A 24,879-nucleotide genomic window follows, 5' to 3' on the forward strand; every position below is an offset into this window, starting at 1 on the left:
GAAGCAACCTCTATGAAAAACTGCTGAGAAATGACTGGGAAATGATGACCCCACCATCAAGAAAAGTTGTGAATACGACAGAGCAACCTGAAAAAATTATTACGATACAATCAAAATTATATGTAAAAAGTTATTAAATATAATATATACTCAAACTAAAAATAAATTCAATAAATATATATACATGTCATAAATTAAAAACTAAAAGCAATGCACCAAATTATAATACTGTGTTTCTTTCATAGATAGTTTTTCTTCTTTGTGTCTTTTTACAGTGTGTCCCAATGTGACGATTTAACCTATTGTTTAAAAACTTATTTTGAGGGGCTCCCCTGGTGGCGCATTGGTTGAAAGTCCGCCTGCCGATGCAGGGTACACGGGTTCATGCCCCGGTCCAGGAGGATGCCACATGCCGCGGAGCGGCTGGGCCCATGAGCCATGGCTGCTGAGCCTGCGCATCCGGAGCCTGTGCTCCGCAACGGGAGAGGCCACAACAGCGAGAGGCCCGCGTACCGGAAAAAAAAAAAAAAAAAAACTTATTTTTTAAAATAAAAATTCCAAGTAGTTTGGGTCTCAAATATATCAATGTCCTTAGTGGTCACATGACATGATTTTCTGATTAAACACAAATATATGTACATATAATCTATCTACTAACTAAACTGTGTGCAAGATAGAGCAATAGTTTAACAAATTCCATCTAACTTCTACTTAATATACTTAATTTCTCCCAAAAAAGGAGCTCTCTGACATAAGGGTTTTTTTTAATTGCCATTTCTCTACATTTAAATATTTCATATATTTTCTCTAAGCCACCTGATACTAAGTAATAAATCCAAGCAGAGATAATGAGAATTCAAGTTATTCAAAATAAAATGTTCTTTTACTTAGAAATACTTCTTCATATCTTGGGGGTTTATTTGTTTTAAAATAAACATATGAACATTTTAAAATAATCAGCCTATATCTTTAAAATACTGTATCTTTACTGTCAAATGCACGTGCTACCTTAGAGCACTCTATAAACCTCTAACAGATATAAAAGGAATAAATCGTTTATCTGCAAATTGTTTATCATAATGGAACTACTCAAAGAGTTAAAAAATTCTTATCACTGAAACTAAAACATTTCCTATCTACTTCTGTAAAAACAGAACTATTGTCATTTCTTACCGATACAATTGCAGTGACATTTGCTGGGTCTCCTATCCTTTCAATGACAAGACGAATAACTGTTGTACTTGTTTCATTAACTACAAATTCTGTTTGTCCGGCAAACCTTACTTCTGTTTCTCCAAACACAAAAGGGATGAATAAAGCTGAAAGAAGATTTACTAATAAAGATGCAGAGGGCATCCCTACAGGGAAAAAACAAAAAAAGATTTCGTTCACAAAATATATCCAATATATTTTCATTACGTTGCATTACCTACAGATAAGAGTGAAGAGTTAGTAAGCAACTAAGACATAAAAATCCATCAAATATTAAGCCACCCAATGCAGATGTGTGATCACAGAAATAAGTCAAAAATCACAACCCTCTTCGGTACTGTTTACTATCCATAAGTACTTTTTGTTCTTTAATTTACATATTAACATAATAGTTATAACTTGCCTTAAACTTATCTATTAAATTTAGTTTATTAAAAAAATTTGTCCCTCCAGGGCTTCCCTGGTGGCGCAGTGGTTAAGAATCCACCTGCCAACGCAGGGGAGCTGGGTTCAAGCCTTGGTCCGGGAAGATTCCACATGCCACGGAGCAACTAAGCCCGTGTGCCACAACTACTGAGCCTGCGCTCTAGAGCCCGTGCTCTGCAACAAGAGAAGCCACAACAATGAGAAGCCCGCACACCGCAACGAAGTGTGGCCCCGCTCGCCGCAACTAGAGAAAGCCCGCGTGCAGCAACACAGACCCAACACAGCCAAAAATAAAAACAAATTAATTAATTTAAAAAAGAATAATCTTAAAAAAAAAGTCCCTCCAATTTATTCTAAGTAAAACCTAAGCAACAACATGAAAGTTGAGTTAAAGCCCATCTTCTCCCAAATCAAACCGTAAAATACAAGTCAAAACTAAAAATTACCAAATGGATTGATAATCTTAATGGGACATTATTTATTTGATGATTATACAAATATGAGCAAACTTTTGGAACTGTTACATAAAGCAGCTGAAGCTAAAAGTTTATATCTTGTTTATATCTACTTTTCCCATAGTTTTGTCTTGAGAATGTTTTTTAATTTTTTAGTTATTGCAAGGAAATGCTAATCCTTTCAAAGAACACACAAATTTCCAGGACTTAAATTTCTCCCATTTTCCTGGCTAAAATACTAATATCACTTCTTAGAAAATGTCCACGTTGCTTTAAAACTAAGGAAATTTGGCAAAGTGTTTTTCTTTTCCATAACTCTTATAGTTTTCTTAGTACAATGTGTGTGTTTATGAGTCATCAATATTGTTCCTACTTTTAACACTGTGTAATTCAAGTTTTCAAAAGCCTAACAGTGCAGTGGCCTCTCGAAAGAGCTGCTATTTTGTAATGTAGATGTACCTCTAAAAATGTGAACAATTTATCTCACGGATCATTAAGATTCCAAAGGATTATGTGATCAGTCACACGAACATAACAAGTTCATGCGTTTTAAAGAAGAGTTGCATTATGTACTCTATGAGCCAAAATGCTTCCTATTAATCTTTACCTTGGTCAAGAAGTAATAAAATTCTCATGTATCTGGCATTTCCACATGGCGAAACATAGCTTTCTATTTAGGAACTACCACATAAACCAGCCCTTGATATATTTTAGGGTTAAAATGCAATTTTCTCAGTCGAGTATATTCAAACAGTGCAGTCTGGGATTGCCTAATGATGTCTCACATGTTTATGGCTGCAAAATCCATAGACAGGGATGCAGAGTTCAGATAGAGTCCAGGAAACAGACGTAGACCAACAGGGACAGAGATTCTGGAGCACTGAGGCATTTTTTACACCTGTGCCTTCTCTCTTAGAAAGCTGCCATGGGGCTAAGGGACCTGGGCGAAGAAATAAAATAGTTCACCCTCACCAACTGCAAACTCTTCCTCGACTTCTAAGCCAAGAGTGTGTACTGAGAGAGAAGGAAAGAAAAAAGATGAAAGAGAAGGAAAACAGGAAAGCCTAGGTAAGGTGGGAAACTGGGAGCTCTGGGCTAAACCAGAGACAATTGCAGATCTTTTGTGGAATTCTAAAGCCAGGATGATTTTACATCTCACTTATGACAAATAGTGGGAAAGAAAGAAACTAGGGCCAAGAAAGAGAATACAGAATGGAGGGGTGAGGAGGTAGCAACCCAGGCCTTGGATGTGTAAGAAAAAGACAACTTTGGTCTGTTGCAATTTTGAAAGAAAAATCTCAAATCCTTGAACATGAGATGTAATAGAACCATGAGTTGAGAGAAATAAGATGACACCTGAAGTTCTAAGTAAGAAAAAGTGAGACTGAGTTATAGCATGAGAAGGGCAAATCATGTATGACTGGGAACATAAGTTCTCAAAATCTGTCATGCATAACAATCAACTCCAACATTTGTTAAAATGCTGATTTGCAAACCCTGAAATTCTGATCCAGTGAGTTTAGGGTGGGGCCCAGGAATCTGCATTTAACGGACAGCCCTATCGATTCTAATACAACTGATCCTTGAGACACCCTTTGAAATACATTATCCAAGAGTGTGAGAAATTACGAGGGATGTGTCTTGGAGGAGACATGAAATAGATCACATTTGTAGCTTTAAGTTAATTACTGAATTTTTCAATGCAATACGCTTGAACTTACTGCAGACGTCCTCATATATTTTTCTACATATTACTATATAGCATTTTAAGATTCCATATATCCTGAAGAAAAGATGTCATGACCTATAGAACGAAATCATAACAGCAGATGCTTATATAGTGTTGTTCTATGTACTTTATACACAATAACACAATTAATCTTCACAACACATCTGTGAAGAAGGTGCTGATATCATTAACCCTATTCTATAGCTCAGGGAACTAAGTCACAGACAGATTAGTTAACACAGGCAGTGTTACTTAGCTAAGTAAGTGGCTACGCAGGATTTGAACCCAGGAGTCTACCTCCAGACGCTCTACCCATAACCACACTAGACTGCCTCTTACACATTATTCCTACAAATCACACATCTCTGTCTTTAATAACATGGTAGGTAATTTATGCTACATGTTTCCAAGCTTTCTATTATTTTAAACTCATGCACAATAACCAAAACTACCATAAAACTGCATACTTAATGCATCTCCTAAAGGTCTGCACCTTATTATTCTGATAAACATGAAATTTATTTAACTAAAACTACGGTTCTCTTGACTACTTTAAATATTTAACGTCTTTTAATGTCAGGACCAATGAGCTCAAATGGTGCATTCCTGCAGTCTCCCAGGCAATTAGATCTTGTGGTTAAGTCAGTAAACTCATTTTAAATTGACTCACATCAGTGAGTTTTGAGATTATGCAAAATGAACAAACAAGCATCACTGGAAATGCCTCAAATTCTGTGACATCATTGATAACTGAATCTCCTCTGCTTTCATCTTTTCAACTTGTAAGAAAAGTTGTTGAGGCAAAGTTGGCATTCAATAGAAGTTAGAAGATGAAGAAAAAGCTTTGAAAGTGAAGTTCCCATTAGAAGACAGGCATAATTACACAAATGCTGAATAGTTTCTTTTTTAGGGTAACTAGGTACATTTTCCTCTATCATACTAAAAATCTAGTCTTTGGAATTCCCTTTATTAAACTCAGAAAACTAGGCATTAGTAACTGACACAACACATAAATCTTACGTCTATTTCAGGTCACTTTTCTCTTATTAGATTTAATGAATGTTTTACATGACCCACAAGACCACCTATTTTAAACGTCTCTATGAAATGAATTTCAAACCACATATGTTTAAATATCATTATGTGCTTAATTCATATTCTGTCACAATTGTGAAAGAATAATTTTAGCTTCACTGAATCATTCCTCTGCTCTGCAATGGCATGATATTCCAATATTCAAATCCTCTCATTTCCAGCTATCACCCATGTTACCCTCACACCTCCCACTCCTGATCAGCATGATTCAAAAAAAAAAAATGAAAATTGTTCCTGCCAGTAGATCTCTTATCTCTTAATCAATCTCTTATTGTGTTAAAACAATATGAGATTTAGGTTACTTTCTTATTTCCTGGATTACACTATGAAGTTTGCATAGAGTCCTGATAGCATGCAGACACAAAGTCTCAGGTTCTTGCATATTCAGCCTAACCAACTAGTCACCTAATTCTACAAAAATTACTTCAAAACTAAAATCAGGAATATATTAGAACAGCTCTAACAATGCAAACTGGTTGCTTTCAGAAGAGCAGCTTACAGTTTGGTATAACATCTGTATACTGAGTGCCTACTATACACTGTATAACACCTGTGCTAATCACTGAGGACACAAAGACCCACAAGAGATGGCCCTTGGTTCCAAGATACTCACAGGGGTGGGCAAAGGATTTAGATCGGCCATCAAAGCCAACAAGACACAATTCTGATGAAATAATGCCATTTGCAGCAACATGGAGCCTGGAGATTATCACACAAGTGAAGTAAGTCAGACAGAGAAAGACAAATATAATATGATATCGCTTATATGTGTAATCTAAAACACAAACAATGATACAAATGAACTTATTTACAAAACAGAAACAGACTCACAGACTTAGAAAACAAACTTATGGTTACCAAAGGGGAAAGGCTGGGGGAGGCGGGATAAATTAGGAGTTTGGGATTAACATATACACACTGCTACATATAACATAGATAACCAACAAGGACCTAGTTTATAGCACAGGGAACTCTGCTCAATATTTTGTAATAACCTAAATGGGAAAAGAACTTGAAAAAGAATAGATATATGTATATGTATAAACTGAATCACTTTGCTGTACACCTGAAACTAACACAACCTCGTAAATCAACTATAGTCCAATATAAAATTTAAAAAAAAATTTTTAAAGACAATTCTGAGACTTTTGCTTAAGCATAAAGAAGCAGATTCCCTCTACTGCTGGACTCAGGATCATGTTGATTGGGGCCAGTTTTCTCTGAAGTCTGAAAATGAAGCCAACACAGCCAAAGACAGATCTAAGAGGTGGAGAAGAGCCAAGTCTTGATAATCGAGCTCAGGTTCCTGAATCCAGTTTTACCCTTGCCTTTTCAGTTGCTGAGGCAATAAATTACATTTTCTGCTATAGCCAGCTTGGTTTGGATATTCGGTCACTTCCAGCATCAACATTTATCCATTAAATTCAAACCTGTAATATTGTGAACTCATGTCAGGATACACCAAGTGGAAGATCCCTCCTCCTCCCCTCTCACACTCAACAGCCACGGTCTTTTCTAAACATTTGTGAAAGGACACCACACCAGCTATCTTTCCTGTTCTCATGCAATTATTACCACCATCTACAATATTATCTCCTCCACCTTGAAATGGACAATTACTAGTGAGGAAATTTAGGACACACAGACAAACCAAAAATGCTTTCACAATAGAACAAAGCAGGACAGGAGTATACCACACTGATTCAGCATTCTGAAAAAGTTAATGCCCTTCTGATTGTCCTAAGGAACCCCAATATCATGCTTCTTCAAATTAGCCAGGCATTAATTCCTTTCTCTTGCTTTTTTCCCTTGATGCCTAGCTCTTCTTCCCTTCTAAAAATCTACTGGTATTTGCTAATTTCATTCCTCACTTGTATTACTTAGCACAGAAACATACTAAATTTCATTTATAAAAAAATACCTGCCCCCACAATAAGTTATAATAATCACTGAATTCTAAATTCTGTTTATCTAGGATATTACCTTCCTCCCACCTTGCCTCTTATTAATAGGTACCTCAGGAAAGGTAGCAAGTATACTATATTTTGAATAAATGGGAATAGTCTTCTACTTTAAGTTTCGATAAGTCTGTATAAACAAAATAGAATAAAATATATAAATGAGAATCAGAACCCAATAGACGACAGTGTAAAGAAAAACAGGAGAATTCAACTGATTTTGATGATTTTGAAGTGATCAACTTTCATACATAACCCTTCATCAATGTGAAAGTTAACTTGGTCTTTTTAAGTTTCACAATAAAAACTGTACAACCTCTGTGAATGACAGGAGAAGGTGAAAAGACAAACATTACTAGTGATGAATTGAAGAGATACATTGACCTTTCAGCTTCAGCTGTTGCCTTGTCAATGCCATAGCAAGCATCTTCCCACGGTGTGACCACCAGGTAATTCATACTGAAAATATGATCCTAATGGAGCAAGGTTTTCAAGTTTAGAATTACTTGAATTCTATTACATTTACTAAAGAGCATTCTAAAACTATAGAATTACTCCTGTGGAACAAGAGAAGTTTCATCATTCATATCATCAATTATTCAGCCTCTAAGAATTCTTAATCTGTGTTACTGGTATTTGGCGAGTACTACAAAAAATTAGCCGTTTCCTTCTTCCATACCAAAATAGAATTTAAATGTGCAACTTTCAAAAGCAAAATAATCTAATGTTACAAATTGAGGAAATGCTAAATACTTTTAAATGATAAAGGGAGGGACTTCCCTGGTGGCGCAGTGGTTAAGAATCTGCCCGCCAATGCTGGGGAAAGGGATTCAAGCCCTGGTCCGGGAAGACCCACATGCCGCGGAGCAACTAAGCCCGTGTGCCACAACTACTGAGCCTGTGCTCTAGAGCCCGTGAGCCACAACTACTGAGCCTGCATGCCATAACTAGCCCACACGCCTAGAGCCCGTACTCCGCCACAAGAGAAGCCACCACAATGAGAAACCCGCACACCGCAATGAAGAGTAGCCCCTGCTGGCCGCACCTAGAGAAAGCCCACGCACAGCAAAGAAGACCCAACGCAGCCAAATAAATAAATAAATCTTAAAAAAAAAAATGATAAAGGGAATAGTCTCATAGTTATTCAGACTATAAATGATGTTTCTTACCTTTATTTTTTACTTACTTCGCAATTTTAAGGAATATATTTTTATTCATCTTTAACATACGTAGAGGTGGTACAATATTAAAAAGGAACAAAAATTAAACAATAAAAAGTCAGTCTCCCTCACACCAGCCCCCACCTGCCAAATGCCTCTTCTACCCACAGTCCATTACAGTTATCAATGTCGTCTGTCTCTCATGAGAGAATCTATTATACACGTATTAAAATGTATGTCTAGGGACTTCCCTGGCGGTCCAGTGGTTAAGACCTCACCTTCCAATGCAGGGGATGCAGGTTCAGTCCCTGGTTGGGGAGCTAAGATCCCATATGCCTCCTCGTGGCCAAAACACCAAAAACATAAAAACAGAAGATATATTGTAACAAATTCAATAAAGACTTTAAAAAAAAAATGGTCCACGTAAAAAAAAAAATGTACGTCTATAGGAGAAAATGCCTGCAATGAATTCTGTTTTCTTCTACATACAGACTACAGGAATCAACACATTTTTTCAAGACAGTGGTTAACAGAGAGGTAAATACTAGGCTTCGATGTAGACATTCATAATGGAAACATATTTATCGTCTCAACTACATCCCCGTCAATATTGTAGATCTCATCAATAAAATGATGGTTTCTGCTGACTTTTACTATACCTATCAATTCACCCTCTAGGGAATGGTAGACACAAATCTGGAAACCTGCACCTTCCTAGATCACACATTATAAAACCTACGTTAATTAAGACCTACATTAAGCATGATCTCTACACCTGAAACACAAGAGTCATCTTGAGATCCCCTTTAACATCATCCTGGGATTCCCTTTGATTCTTCCCTGTGTTTGATGTCCTGTTTGCTGATTCCATGTTTTCCTCTTTTTTGGTTTACTTGGTTTATTCCCTTGTTTTGATGGAGAACATCCTCCAGTAACTTCCCAAGAAAGGGTGTGTAGAGATAAATGTTTTAGGTTTTGCATATTAGAAATTACCGTAATATTAATCTTCCACTTAATACTTTCACTGGGTATAGAATTTTAGGTAAAAACAGTTTCCTTTCATTATTTTGAAAGACTTGTTCCATTGTTTTCAATGGAACAGTGTTGCTGTTAAGAAATCCAAAATCATTCTGATTCTGAAGTATTATATGTGTTTGCATATTTGTGTCATCCCCTCTCTGGAATGTTCTCCTCTTTGTCCAAAAGTGTTATGAAATTGCAGAGGATTTTTCTTGGAATGGGTTTATTTTTGTCCATTTGGCTAAGCACTCAGTCAGTTCCTTTCAATCTGACACACATCCTTCAGACCTGGAAATTTTTCTTATATTATTTCACAATGATTTATCCTCCTTCCATTTTCACTGTTCTTTCATCCTAAAACTCCTATTATTTGATATTGGTATTCTCTGACTAACCCTCTGATTTTCTAATCTTTAATTCTAATTTCCAATCCTTTGATTTCTGCCCTTTCAGAGAATTTAATTCATCATTAAATTTCAATTCTTCTACTAATTTTTTTTAATTTATGCCCCTCTGTTTTCAATTTCTAAGAATTTAGTGGTATCCTGTTCTTCTTCCTTTATCCCATTAAACGTTCTTTTACCTTTCAGAAAGTACTTATTTTTTAAAATTTTCTATTCTCTTTATAGTCTCTGTTACCTCCAAGTTGCTTTGGTATTTACTCTGGAATCTATCTTCTATGTAAAATTTCTTCATTTTCCACGAGATCATGTACTCTCATTTTCATAAGTCACCAAATAAGCATATCACAAAAACCATTCAAGCTGCTCATATCTGGATTACAAATGCCCATCAAGGAAAAAGGATGAACAGTGTAGAGATGCTTCAGTTCTAGAGCACATATGTGGAGCTCTAGAAGATTATGGATTTCAACTGTGCTCTCTCAACGCCACTTTGGCAAAACGCAAAATGAAAGATTCACTATACTAAACCCTTTGAGACAAACTCAGAAGCAATAAATTAAGTCAAGATATGTTCACGCAGCCGCCAAATCTGAGTGTGTGAAAGGCAGCTGTCAAGGAGCAGTAAGACATACTTGCCTTTTTGCTCCTTTGAAATACAAGGATCCTGTGTCTAAAGGAAGGTTTCTTGAACCACCATTAGATGGCACCCCTCCATCTTCCAAAACAATCTATAAACCATTTCTCAAATTATGAAAAGAGGTTACGAGAATTTAAAGATAGATTTTTGCCACCCATAACTCTCTACAAATACGATTTTTAATTCTTCATAGAACTCAAAGACAAAAGTCACAAGAGTAATTTTCTTGAAATTAAGATCTCACTATGAGAGCTCTAATAGTTCTCATCTTTCCTCTTAGATTCAGTATTAACCTAAAGAAAAAAGGTGGGGAAAGGTTCTCTTACTCACTTTGTGTGAGTTTCTTTCTATTCTGTACCTAGTTAATGAATATCAACTTTTTTACTGAGCAGGTAGGTGCTTGTATTTTCTAAATGAATTATTTGCACTCATGGCAGGTAAGGGAGAGAGGTTCATGATATAAACCCAGAGGTTTCAACCCAAAGAAGCCTAGAGATGTGTGTTTTTTAGTCTAAACTGTGTTTACAAAATAATACTGCAAGAATTTTTGCCAAGATCAAATGTGAAGATTTTGCATTTTAAAAAATGGATTTCTAGACTATTTTGAAAAATTACAGAACTGGCAAATCTGAGTCCACATTTTTACATGACATCAATTGGCTGGATCTGTCCAGCAGCTGTTATTTAGACAGACAATTTGCTCTCCAGTACCCTGCCAATGTCTCCTCAGACTATTTATGCCAATCAAAGGTAGAAAAACAAGCACAAGTGTGTGCCCACACATACATATGGATACACACACTCACACACTTTGCAGACTGCCTCCCTGCAGTTTCAGGAATTTGATTTTATAAGACAACGGGAAAGCATTCCTGTTATACCTGAAGATCCTGCTATAGATGCTATGAAGCCTGTAGCTGGACACTGCCAAGGCCTCTGGGGGTTATGAGCCCCTAGATGCCTCTAAAGCAGGAGGTAAGTACTGGCTCTGGAGTCAGACATGGGCTCTACTCTAGTCTCAACCATCTTCCCAGCTGGGTGACTTTGGACAAATCAATTCCCTTCTCTGGGCCTCAAGTTCCCTCAACTGTTAAAGGGAGGAAAAAAGAACAGCTACAGCACTAGGGTAGTTGTAAGGTTCAGGGGAAGGAAATCATCCCAGCATGCCACCAAGTGCCAGATCCCAGGCTCTAGGCCTTCAACATCCATATGGTCAAGAGACCAAAGGAAATAGATTGGGTATCCTAGACTGCCCGTGCAAAGCCCATCCTCCCACCCACTCACCCTCACAGCAGCAACAACAGAATGAAAGGAGGATGTCTGTGGTAAATGCAAACGTTGAGAACCTAGGAAAGTTCAAAAAGCACAATGAAAACCCATCATGGGTTCTAACTTCAAGGTCAGAAGCGGAATGAACTGCAACACAGTATTTGAAGAACAAAATAATGGGGTTCCTGATGTTCCTGGATGACCTGCAAAACTTGAACCACAGTATCAACTTACCTCTACAACACTGTACCTGGCATGGGAAGCATAGGTAGAAGGGAGGTCTGGGAACGTGGGAAATGCCCACCCTCCTGGTCCAACCTATCAACCCAGAAAGAGAGTACTTTTCAGAGTTAGAAGAATTGGTTTGTATTCTATCTGTAGTAAAGTGAGGTTCCTCCTGAGGAAAAAAAAAAAGGGTAGAAAAACAGAAGACAGACCAAGAGGCCCTGACGGTGTCTTGAGGTCAAAACCCCTGCCACAGCCGCTTTATGCCAGAGCCCAGTGATATCTTCAGGCTTAAACACTACACGCCTTTAACCACCTGGCTTCTGCTGGGTCATCACCATGACTTTATATCATGGTTTCTAAATAAATATTAATCATTTTCATAATGAAATAGAAAAACAAAACACGTATTTTAACTAATTAAAGTCAACACTTTATTCTGATTTTCTTTAATTTTTACCGAATGTCTTTTTTCTGTTCCAGGATCTCATCCAGGGTACCATGTTACATTTAGTGGTCATGTTTTCTTAGGCTCCTCTTGGCTGTGACAGTTTCTCAGACTTTTCTTATTTTTGACGACCTTGGCAGTTTTGAAAAGTACTGGCCAGGTATTTTGTAGAATGTTCTTCAACTGAAATTCCTCTGATGACTTTCTCATGATTAGACTGGGGTTATGGGGAAGACTTCAGACATAGTGACACTCTCATCACATGGTGTCCAAGGTACATTCTATCAAAATGACATCACTGCTGCTGCCACCCTTGATCGCCTGACTGAGGTACTATTTGTCAGATTCTCCACTGCATAGTTACTAGCCCCTGCCTCTGCCCCTTTCCATACTATACTCTTTGGAAGGATGTCACTATGTGCAGACAACTACCCTTTTATTTTTTAAGCTTCTTATTGCTTTCCTTTAAATCAAACAAGTTCAACTTCCTTTCATCCATCCATCCACTTATTAAAAACTATATCAAGCATCAGGGCTCCCCTGGTGGCGCAGTGGTTGAGAGTCCGCCTGCCGATGCAGGGGACGCGGGTTTGTGCCCTGGTCCGGGAGGATCCCACGTGCCGCAGAGCGGCTGGGCCCATGAGCCATGGCCGCTGAGCCTGCGCGTCCGGAGCCTGTGCTCCGCAATGGGAGAGGCCACAACAGTGAGAGTTCCGCGTACCGCAAAAAAAAAAAAAACTAAATCAAGCATCAAAACATTTTCTAGATATAGTATTGTAAATCTGTAATAACTTGTCTATGGAATCTAATTGAAAGATGCAGATACTTCCATATGTATCCTTGGAAGATAGGTATCTTTCAGGGATACATATGGAAGTCTAATAGAATAAAATATAGGGTCATTATGGAGATATGTAGCCAAATGGTTGGTTAATTAACAATTTCAGATTTTGCTCCTCAATTTCTTTGAAGTTATATGTGCATAAGCTCATTCCTGCTTCTGTTAATAAAACTCTTGAGCCACTTCAGGCAGTCACTTACCCTTTTGAGTCTACTTTCCTCATCTGTAAAATGAAGTAATAAGTCTACTGACTTTATCTGGCTAATTTGACCTTGCATTTATCTACCAAGTCCACAAATTTTCTGTTTTTGAATTCACCTATTTTTTCTTTAATCTTTATCAATTTCTCTCCTGACTGGTTTATTATAGTATTTTTTTTAAGATTCATAAATTAAAAATTATTTTAGTTTTCATTACTCCTTAGCCTCTACAGCTATGGTTTTGCTACAGGAATAGCTGTGGCTGCATCTCATAGGTTTTGATAAGCTAAGTTTTTGCTGTTATGATATTGTAAAAATTTTGTTACTGCAGATATTAGTTCCTCGGTAAAACAAGGATTACTTAGAAGAGCTGGGTTTTCTCTTGTTTCCAAGCAGAAGGGAGGTTTTTTAAAATTTTATTATCATTTTTACTTTTGTTTTAATAAAAAGTAGGCTTTTATTTAATTTTGTTCATAACATTCTGTTTTCTGTTAATCCCTTTCACTTATTAAGTTTGAAACAAAACTGAATTGTGTGAGCTAAACAATATATGGGGAAAAAAAAGAAAAAAGGGGGAAAAAAAGCCTTTAGTTCTTTGGTCTCAACAAAATTTTGTTAAGGTAAAGTAAATAGCTTCTTTAAAGTAACTACACTGCCTAAATATGTAATGTTCAGATGAATTAGGTAAAATGATAGAAAATCACCTATGGTCCAGATGAGTAATTCCTCTTTTCCATTTGTAAGGTATTACGTGCCATGCAATCTGTTACAACTGCCAGGAGTCCTCTTCTAATTTAAACAAATTTAGATACCCAACCCCTTCAATTAACAATTTTCCATAGGGCCTCAAGAGCTGTTCAAAATTTTAATGTTAAAACAAAATTAATCTGAAACCAAAATGTCTGAACACCTTCTACTCTTCCTTCAACGCCCATAGTCCTCAGCAACTTTGAAACTTGTAAAATTTAAGACTGGATTACAAACATTTCCATCCCAAAAAGTTTGAAGCCAATGATCTTTCAATATTAATTTATTTCTCCATCTGTCTCACACACACTGTACTTGTGAGAAATAGATTTAATGTCACCTCGGTATGCTACCATGTTTTGTCTATATACTTGTATCTCTAAGGGAAATCACTGAGATTAAGCTTCTCACACTGTCCAATTACACAGAATGGTTTACAAATAAAAAGCAGCACGATAAAGCCAAAAATCCATTTTGATAAATCTCTCAAACACTTTGTAGATTACAAAAGTATCCCTATCAAGCAGGTCAAAACTTCCAAATGCTAAAATACTCTTCACTGAACTCATTATATACTGTTAAGCACCCTCCGGAAGTGCCACTGACTCCAGAGTAAATTCATTTCAGGCTGGATTTTGACTAATGTTCTGATAGATGTTATTAACGTTATAACATCCATCAAAGCATCACTTCAAAATTCTATGTCAAAGTTTGAAATTTTTCCAGTTCAGGGAAAGCCCAGGAGTTTATCATTAATAGATCGTTGAGATTGGTCTGAGCTGTATAAAACGTTTTGAAAGATCTTCTGATTTTTCATTATAAATAACATATTTGTTAGGTTTGATTTAAACTCATCTTTACAGAAAAGTAAATGCCTAATAACTATATTGACTTTACTCTTTCTTGCTTTCATAAACATGCTTGGTAACTATATCTGTGCTTTCCTCAAAGCATTCTTTCTTTCTTTTTTTTTTTTTTTTTTTTTTTTTGTGGTACGCGGGCCTCTCACTGTTGTGGCCTCTCCCGTTGCGGAGCACAGGCTCCGGACGTGCAGGCTCAGCAGCCATGGCTCATGGGCCTAGCCGCTCCGCGGCATGTGGGATCTTCCCAGACCAGAGCACGAACCCATGTCCCCTGCATCGGCAGGCGGACTCTCAACCACTGCGCCACCAGGGAAGCCCTCAAAGCATTCTTTCTAACTCATCTAATTTTTTTCTTTTCTTACCTTAAATTTCCACTCTTTTGGGCCTTTCATGGCCATGATCCACTGCCTACACGTATTCCAAAATTAAATATTTCTCTTTCTTCCTCTTAAAGGATATAGTGTTTGTTGTTTGAAATGTAGCCCAAACTCTATTTCAGCGCTATGCTGGGCGTTGGGAGGATGACAGAGTTAGATTTGATTAAAATTTTCTTACGGCTATGATATAATGAAAATTATTAATTCCTTGGAATCCTTAGTATGTAATAAGTATGAACTAGTCCAAAACAACCATGGTGCAAATATGTCACCATGCCATTATTTCTCCAAATTAAATTAAATCCTACTCAAGGCTCCATGCACCATGCTAAAAGGAAAGCCAGTTTTACCTCTTGGAGGCTCTTTACTTGCATGCTCCAAGAATTCGAGTGGATTATGCATTCCTAAAAAAGGTCTGGTGGGCTTCCCTGGTGGCACAGTGGTTGAGAATCTGCCTGCTAATGCAGGGGACTCGGGTTCGAGCCCTGGTCTGGGAGGATCCCACATGCTGCAGAGCAACTAGGCCCCTGAGCCACAACTACTGAGCCTGTGCATCTGGAGCCTGTGCTCCGCAACAAGAGAGGCTGCGATAGTCAGAGACCCGCGCACCGCGATGAAGAGTGGCCCCCACTTGCCACAACTAGAGAAAGCCCTCGCACAGAAATGAAGACCCAACACAGCAAAAATAAATAAATAAATTACTAAACTCCTACCCCCAACATCTTCTTTAAAAAAAAAAAAAAAGGTCTGGTGTCTCGCAGACTCGAGTGCTCCAGCTGCCACTGAGCCTCAGAACCCTGTACACTGTCTGAACCCGGTCCTCCTCCATCTGCCTGGACCTGCTGCCTCAGGCTGCGGCCCTCGTGCCACACTGCTCCGAGCTCCCAGCACAGGTCAGCACCACCTTTCAGAGGAGGGCCACTGCACGGACTGTACCACTTCTTCAGCTCACAGAGTCCCTAACCAGCTCCCTCCAGCAACAGAGTTTACTGTCAAGTCCTCTCAAGAGCTTAGTCTTTTCGTTCATGCACACAAGTTTGAAAGAGCTCAAAGGAAACCCATGTGCAGCACGTGGACCCTATTGCTGTACTGTGGCTGTGTCTAACATTCATTCATCACTCAACAACATTCAAAAAATACTTACTGAGCCTCTACTATGTGCCAGGCATTGTCTAAGGCCTGAGCACACAGCAGTTAACGTGATCAAAATCAAGACATTAAAATAGAATTTCATCTTGAGTTTCTTCCTAGGTAAAGGAAAGGTAAATCCTCTTTAGATCAGTTTTTGCCTCCCAACTACGCACTCTACATGGATGTGTAAACAGTAACTGGAAAATGGATTGTACATCTTAGTAAATTCAAAATTAAACTAAGGTTTATTCTTCTTTGCTTTCATTACTGCATCAGAATGCCTATTAATACTAACTGCCCACATTTAAAATTTTATATTTCAAACACTTTAGGGATTTTATTTCCCTTCCCTCAAAATTCCCTCTCTTCCTCCATCACCAATGACTGTCTCCCAAAATGGAACACCCATACTGCTAAGACTAATCCACCACCTATGCTTCTGACCCTATTCGTTCATGCTTCCTTAAGACTTTACCCCTATTAGTCTCTCTACCTATTCTCTACCTTTTCTCTTCTCCCTCTCCTTCCTTCTCTCCAGCCCTCCCTGTGCCCCAGACGCAGTCAAACAATACCTAGTCCTCAACCTTGCTTCCTCTTCAAGCTTCTACCTCAACTCTATCCTTCCCTTCAATATCAAATTTAAACTTTCCCTCTTAGCAATCTCAACTTTTCCTAACCCCTATAAAAGACTCCCAAGTCCAACTCTTAAATTCTCATGTAAGCTCCAACCAATATTCCCCAATATGCTATGCAATGCTATGCCCACATTTTGATCAGACTAAAGAAACCTGTTGTGAATTATGTTTAGGAAAAACAGTTGTATAGATACTATACATACCTTCCTAAATATTCAAAATACTTAAAGCAAACAACAAGCACCAAGATGACCTAAACACAGCAGACTTAACTTTATTTAACCCATCATCTCCCAAGCCTATAATGACCACAGAACAATTCACCCCTACTGGTATCTATGTACGTCCTGAAGAACTAGATTCATATTTTCAACTACCTAGACACTTCCGTCTAGCTACTCTTAGCACACTGTCTACCTTAGAGTAACTACTCAGTAACTGTGCATTACTGTTATTAATTCACCCAAATAATACTAACAAAACCATAGCTTCTATAAGGATGTATCAAAAAGTAGTAATTCCACCAGGTTGAAATTATTTTTAGCAACTAAGACAGGAATTCACTTTAAATGTCTCTGATTAGTTGACTTCCTAAATCATTTACAGTTCCCTAGTGGCTAGTTAAGTAATGAGCCATCAGCAGTTATACCTTTCCTTTAGCAGATCTCTAGTTACTTTAGCCCTTTATATTGGTTTGCTTAACCTCTCTGCAATTTAGAGTAAACAATTTAAACTATTTTGTCATTAATACAGTAACACCAGTACATAATCCTTGTGCAAAGACCTATTTTTTAAGAAGTACTGCATCAGAGCAATAAGAAGTCCTTAAACATTTTTTATAAAAATATTTATAGGCATGAGAAAACGTTCAAGGTTAAAAAGTAGGATGAGGGCTTCCCTGGTGGCGCAGTGGTTGAGAGTCTGCCTGCCGATGCAGGGGACACGGGTTCGTGCCCCGGTCCGAGAGGATCCCACATGCCGCGGAGCGGCTACGCCCATGAGCCATGGCCGCTGAGCCTGTGCGTCCGGAGCCTGTGCTCCGCAACGGGAGAGGCCACAACAGTGAGAGGCCCGCGTACCGCAAAAAAAAAAAAAAAAAAAAAAAGTAGGATGAATACAATATTACACTGAGAGCATTTTTATTTTTAAATGTCCGTGTTCACAAACAGTAGTTAGATGAATATATACCATGGCTGGTATGAGTCTACTATCATAGAAAGTTGGAACTGAAGTGCATTATTCCACTTTAAAATTGGATGAGGGCACTTGCAGCAGGTTACAGATAGCTGCCAATTCTTTGCCACTCCTCCTGTGACAGTGGAATCTAATTCCTCTTTTCTTGAATCTTGCCAATAAAATGTAGCATAAATGTGACATTCTGGATCTTCTGAGGTTAGGTCATAAAAAGTTTTGAAGCTTCTGCCCAGTCCTCTTGGAATGCTTGCCCCAGCAGAAGCCAACCACGATTTAGGACACGTGCCTCCCTTGAGACTGCCATGGTTTGAGGAAACCCAAGCTAGGCACATGGAAAGGCTGCAAGGAAAGAGAGATACCTAGACAGCTTCTAGTTGTCCACACATGCCATGTCCAGACCTCATAAGTCAGACCAGTTATGTGAGTAATTAAGTGTCAGAGGACTCATCCTCAGTCACTATCTGGCTTTAATTCTGTGACGAATCCTAAGCAAGATGACCCCTCAGCCCTTCAAACCCCAGAGCTGTGAGAGATAATCATAAATTAATTTCAGCCACTAAATTTTGGGATGGTTCATTTATGCAGCAATAGACAACTTGAATATCTCTGTTCATGATCCTGCCATTTTAATATATATTAATTCCCCAAATCAAATATAATGTGTCACTTTAGTTCTTATTACATAATTATTTAAAAAAATGAAGAACATCATATTATGAAATACTATAGTCTATTTTAACTGAATTTTATGCTACAGTATGTTAACCTAAAACATAATACTTTATGTAAAAAGTAAATACTAAACATACACACACATTTATGTATACAAGTGAGTATCCACATAGAAAAGTACTGAAAGAACAGTGGTCAACTTCAGGTAAAAAAAATTTGAAGTGATTTTGCTGTTTCTTTGTGCTTTTCTACATTTCCCATAGTTACCGCATTTGAGTATGTTTTACTTTGGTCATTTCTGATCCTGTTTTTGTTTTTTTGGGCTTTTTTTAAAATAAATTTATTTATTTATTTATTTGCTTATTTACTTATTTATTTTTGGCTGCATTGGGTCTTCGTTGCTGTGTGGGCTTTCTCTAGTTGCGGCGATCGGGGGCTACTATTCACTGTGGTGTGCAGGATTCTCACTGCGGTGGCTTCTCTTGTTGCAGAGCACGGGCTCTTGGCACACGGGCTTCGGTAGCTACGGCACACAAGCTCAGTAGTTGTGGCTCGTGGGCTCTAGAGTGCAGGTCAGTGGTTGTGGCGCACAGGCTTAGTTGCTCGGCGGCATGTGGGATCTTCCTGGACCAGGGCTCGAACCCATGTCCCGTGCATTGGCAGGCAGATTCTTAACACTGCACCACCAGGGAAGTCCCTGATCCTGTTTTTGAAGAGCAAAATATAGATCTCTGAAACTAAACCCAAAAACTAAGATCATTTATTACCCCCATCCTAACACTTGAATTGTGGATATAAATCCCCAGGGCTTAATTATAATCCAAGAATTACAACCTTAGAATTCTGTGAATGTATTCTCAACCCATTATCAAAATACGGAACTTCTAGATATGTTTAGTACCCAAGTGTGTTTATAAAACAAAAAAGGCAGAAACATCATTTAATCAAAATAAGAATACAAACAAATCTCTCATCATCTTTGTACCTTTCCTGTTTTCTTCCTTATGCTCCATTCTCCATTTTCTTCTTTCAGCTGCATTACATGACTTGAGAAGAGAACACAGTTCCCCCCACACACATATATTTCACATCCTTCTATGAAATCCTTTATACCCAAAACTTACCTTTGAAGAAAATTCACAAATGAAAGGAAGCCTTTAATAGAATTCACTGTGTGTATCAACTACAATATCTTTCATCTCTTGACTTTGCCTTAGGAGATCTGGTGTCACGAATTGAAATACAGGGAGTCTTTTTCTCATAATGCAATGACTCCCTCAGACTTGCTCCTTTTTTTATGTTGCCTTTGATCGATGTGTCCAGGGTACAGAATACTCTGAAGTTATACTACCCACTCAGCCCTCACTTTCTAGCATGGTAATTGTCCCTTCCTTCCATCATAAAATTTATCAGATTAATTGGCTTTTTTAAAAAGATGTATCATTTTTCTGTCTGAATTTTTTTTTACAACTCATGAAAGACAATACTTTCTTTGTTAATTCTTATTCTTTCAACTTTAAATTTTAACTTCATCCTATTTTAAATCCCGAGTGCCATTTACACTTACAAAATCCACTGAGAAGGTTGAGGTTGTGAGGAGGTAGTTAGACGAGGAGTGAAGGGTTTACAAAAATTGGCTTACTTGAATTTCTCTTCTAACTTGGACTTGCTTTCCCGTTATCAGAGCACAACCCCTCCCACTCTAAATATCTCCCATTTCCCTAAGTTCAGCAACCTCCTATAACTCTATAAATACGCTCTTGTGGTTTAGGATATACTAGAAAGCTAGCAATACAAAATGTGACTGAAAGAGCAGGTGGACACTTCCTGCTTCTTGAGTCACCTTCTCATGCAGCTTCCTGACGCCACACACGTCCGGTTTTCCTTCTCACTCACTAGGTACCCTTCAGCCTCCTTTGCTGGATCCCTATTGTTTTCCTGATGTCTGCGTGACAGAATATTCCAGTTCTCAGGCCCAGACCTCTTCTCCATCTACACTCACTCTCACTGTGATCTCATTCACCTCACTGCTTTAAACATAAGTCTTCCAAATTTACACCTCCAGCCAAACTTCGCCCTAAATTTGGGGCGAAGATGTCAATCAGACTATTTGACACCTCAAGGTGTAGGTAATCTTTTAATCTAATTTTAATTTTCAAAATATATAACTCATTTCTATGAATACAAGCTCAAACCTACAGTATAACAAGGTATATTCAAAGAATTCTCACCTCCGTCCACCTATTCCTTTCTTCTCCCTATAGGAAACCATTTTTACTAGCCCTGGAATTATGTTGCTAATGTTTCTTTGGCAAACATAACTATATAGAGACAAACAAACTGAAACAAAATAAGGTAACTGTATATCAAGTGGTGATATAATCACACAGACAAAATAATTATCTCTAGTGTGTTTAGAACATAGTATTTCAACTGTCTGCCCTAAGTAGAATAAATTCTAAGGACAAATACACCTGCAAAGAAAGCTTATACTTCATTCCGTATTCTTATTGCCAGTGGTAATATCAGTATTATTTTGTTTAAATTAAATTTTTATATTGTAGAATATACATTTCAGGACCATACTTTATACATTGTAGAATATATTTTGAAACTATGTATGTTGTAGAATAGAACAAATAATAAGTAACTACATAAGAAAAGAAAGAAACGACAATAAAACCAAAGAAATTATGCCAAGTCTATATAAGGTTAAACTTAAGTTGGAAATAGCAGTATCACTTCATGAGTTTTCTTTGTAAAAATAGGTATTTCCTGACTATTGAGCATTAAAAAGGCTTAGAAGTGATGACAAACCCAAAACAATAAGCATCACTAGTGCCCAGATTTTTGTCTCTAAACACCATTCCCCCCCCCCCCCCCCCCCCCGCAAAAGGAACCAGGGCTCTTTAGAGGAATAACTGATGTCTGGGGAGGGAAATACACAAAATGAACCTCAACATCTCATACCAGCAAGGAAGCTACTGAAGATTAATGAGGTCATGCCAATGGGACACAAGAGGAACATGAAAGGATTCCCACTGATCAAAGATTAAAATTTTGTGCATCTAAAAGGGTAATGACTGCAATTGTTTGAAACACATTGAATATATAAATCCTTATGTTCAAAAGGATACTAAAATCAATCTATCTGTCTGTCTCATTGGTCACCACTGAAAGCAACTAGGGCAACAACTCCTTACTCTGAAATTAACATTTAAGAAGAACAATTAAATATTTATCCTGTCTATCCTGGGTAAATTCCTTTACAGAGTAACCAAATAGCCTAGTTAAGGAAAAAGTTTTTCCTTAAAGAATTCCAGCTAATGTGGCAAGAATGACAGAGTTAGAAAAGCACCTTTTTGCAACTCCTAAAAAAATAACTAAAGAAATGATCATTCATGGATGAAACAATTAGATAAAAATCAAAAAATAAATTAAAAACTCGAATATAAGACCGGAAACCATGAAACTCCTAAAAGAAAACATAGGGGGTAAGCTCCTTGACATCGGTTTCGGCAATGATTTTTTGGATTTGACATTAAAAGCAAATTCAACAAAAGCAAAAATAAGCAAGTAGGACCATATTAAACTAAAAAGCTTCTGCTTAGCAAAGGAAACCATCAAAAAAAATGAAAAGGCAACCTGCAGAATGGAAGAAAATATTTGCAAATCATATATCTGATAAGGAGTTAATATCCAAAATATATAAAGAACTCATAAGACTCAATACCAAAAAAAAAAAAAAATCTAATTAAAAAAAATGGGCAAAGGAACTAAATAGACATTTCCCAAAGAAGACATAAAAATGACCAACAGGTACATAAAAATATGCTCAACATCATTAATCATCAGGGAAATGAAAACCAAAACCACAATGAAATATCACATACTGCTAGAATGGCTATAATCAAAAAAGACAAGACATGTGTTGAGAAGGATGTGCTCTGTTGGAGGGAATGTAAATTGGTGCAGCACTGTAGAAAACATTAAAAAGTTTCCTCAAAAAGATTAAAAATAGAACCACCATATGAACCAGCAATTCTACCTCTGGGTATATATCTGAAGGAAAAAAATTAACTACATCATAGAGATATCTGCACCCCCATGTTCACTGCAGCATTATTTACAATAGCCAAAGCATGGAAATAACCTAAGTGTCCATCAATGAATGAATGGATAAAGAAAATTTTTATATATATATATATATATATAGTGGAATATTATTCAGCCATAAAAAAGAAGGAAATCCTTCCATTTTGACAACATGGATGGACCATGAGGACTTTACGCTAAGTGAAACAAGTCATACCTAGAAAGATAAATACTGCACAGTCTTACTTACATGTGGAATCTTAAAAAACAAACTCAGAAACAAAACACATCAGTGGTTGCCAGAGGGGGGTAGGGGTGGAAATGGGTGAAGGTGTTCAAAAAGTATAAACTCCCAGTTATAAAATAAGTCCTGGGGATGTAATACACAGCATGGTGACTACAGTTGACAATATATTCAAAACTTGCTAAGAGAGTAGACCTTAAAAGTTCTCATCATAAGAAAAAATATTTGTAACTATGTGAGGTGATGGATGTTATCTCAACTACTGTGGTGATCATTTCGCAATATATACATATATCAAATCAGTTTCCTGTACACCTTAAACTAATACAATGTTACATGTCAATTATAAAAACTGCCGGAGGGCGGTCAGAGGGCGGTTAATGGGAAACTTGTGAATGGAGGGATTGGGCTTTTACCACCCAAACCCACTGCTGACTCCTAGTATTGCTAAAGAGAGAGAACCAGACATGACCATACAAATATCATATAAAGTTCAGAGCACCACTTATGTTGCCCAAAGTACAGAACCTGAATCCAATGGAGGCTTGAAAGCTAACTCCAAGTTTACCAGGAAAGAAAATAAAACAGGGAATAAAGAAACATTAAGTATTCCAAAAAGAAAGAAACAATCAAATCCAGAACATGGACATTCTAGGGGACAAATTACCAAGTTTCTTCAACACATCAAAGGTATGGGGGAAAGGGGAGATTCAAGGGGACTTTAAGAGGCTGTCAGATAGAATATCTAAGAATTATTTACATAATAAATAGAAGAATCAAACTCTAAAAGACATTTTTGAGACAATCAAGGAAATCTGAATATGAACTCATTACTGAATGAGACTATGGAATTATTGTTAACTTCGTTAGGTAAGATAATAGCATTGTGGTTATGTAAGAAAATAACCACATTTTTTATAGCTTCCTTCTGTGATATGTTGAGATACATGAAACAAGTATGGCAAAATCTTGAAAACTGCCAATTCTGGGCAGTGGTTGTAAAGGGGTCCATTTTACTATTCTCTTTATGTATGTGTATGTTTGAAAGCTTTCATAATAATACGTATTTACTGGCAAACCCACATAACAATTCAAAGCTCTAATTAATTTAACAGTAACTTTTCTTTTACCCCAACTAGGGCTGCCTGCAAGCGGTCCTCTTAGGCAAGATCTCTTTAAAATGACCTCAGGCTAACATCCCTACTGTAAGTGTCATGGCTGGACCTTAAGGCTTACTTCCCTTTGCCCTGTTGTGGGAGGTGATGCATTCATCCTGGACACGTCCCTCCATCGTGCTGAGCCCTCTCAGAAACTATTCAGGAACTTTTTTGCTATGGTCCTCATCCACAAATCAAACTCTCCAAAGGGAGCTGAAGTCCTCCTCACCACATTTAAGATAAGGCACAGATACACCCAGGAAAGGGGACAGTCACAGCACTTCCACGGTTCTTAAAATATACATTCTCCTCAGAAAATCCTCTCTCAGACTTCACTCTTTTGAATTTTTATACACTTTATACGAGGAATTTTTTTAATTATGCAATAAGTTTGTTATCTTCTTTGAAATTTTGAGTCTCAGTAATTTCTCACAATTTGCTTTGACATTTAATATGCATATTTTTTGGTGCCTCAGTTGAAAATTCCAGTCTAAAAAAATGCATGAATATACTGCCATCGGGAAGTCAAAGTGGCTTTTTCCCCTTTTAAATAACCCACAAAACATACCCTCTGCCAAACTGCCATCACTTCAACAAAGCACTCCATGAGAGCTACTTTTCTTATTATGTTTTTAGTAACAACAGCAGTGTGGTAGTTTTCAAATATGGCTCCACAACTTTTTGA

The 24,879-nt window shown here is 37.5% G+C and overlaps 1 protein-coding gene across 1 annotated transcript in view; it reads right to left on the reverse strand.

The window, feature by feature from the left end:
* ADGRV1 (adhesion G protein-coupled receptor V1) overlaps positions 1-24,879 on the reverse strand; it is a 565,763-nt gene that overhangs the window by 524,017 nt on the left and 16,867 nt on the right. The window contains exon 2 of the mRNA XM_060009164.1: positions 1,174-1,358. Within this exon, the coding sequence (XP_059865147.1) occupies positions 1,174-1,358 (185 nt within the window). The remainder of the gene's footprint in view (positions 1-1,173; positions 1,359-24,879) is intronic.

Source organism: Delphinus delphis, chromosome 3, assembly GCF_949987515.2.
Source record: "Delphinus delphis chromosome 3, mDelDel1.2, whole genome shotgun sequence".
In the NCBI taxonomy this organism is placed as follows: Eukaryota; Metazoa; Chordata; class Mammalia; order Artiodactyla; family Delphinidae; genus Delphinus; species Delphinus delphis.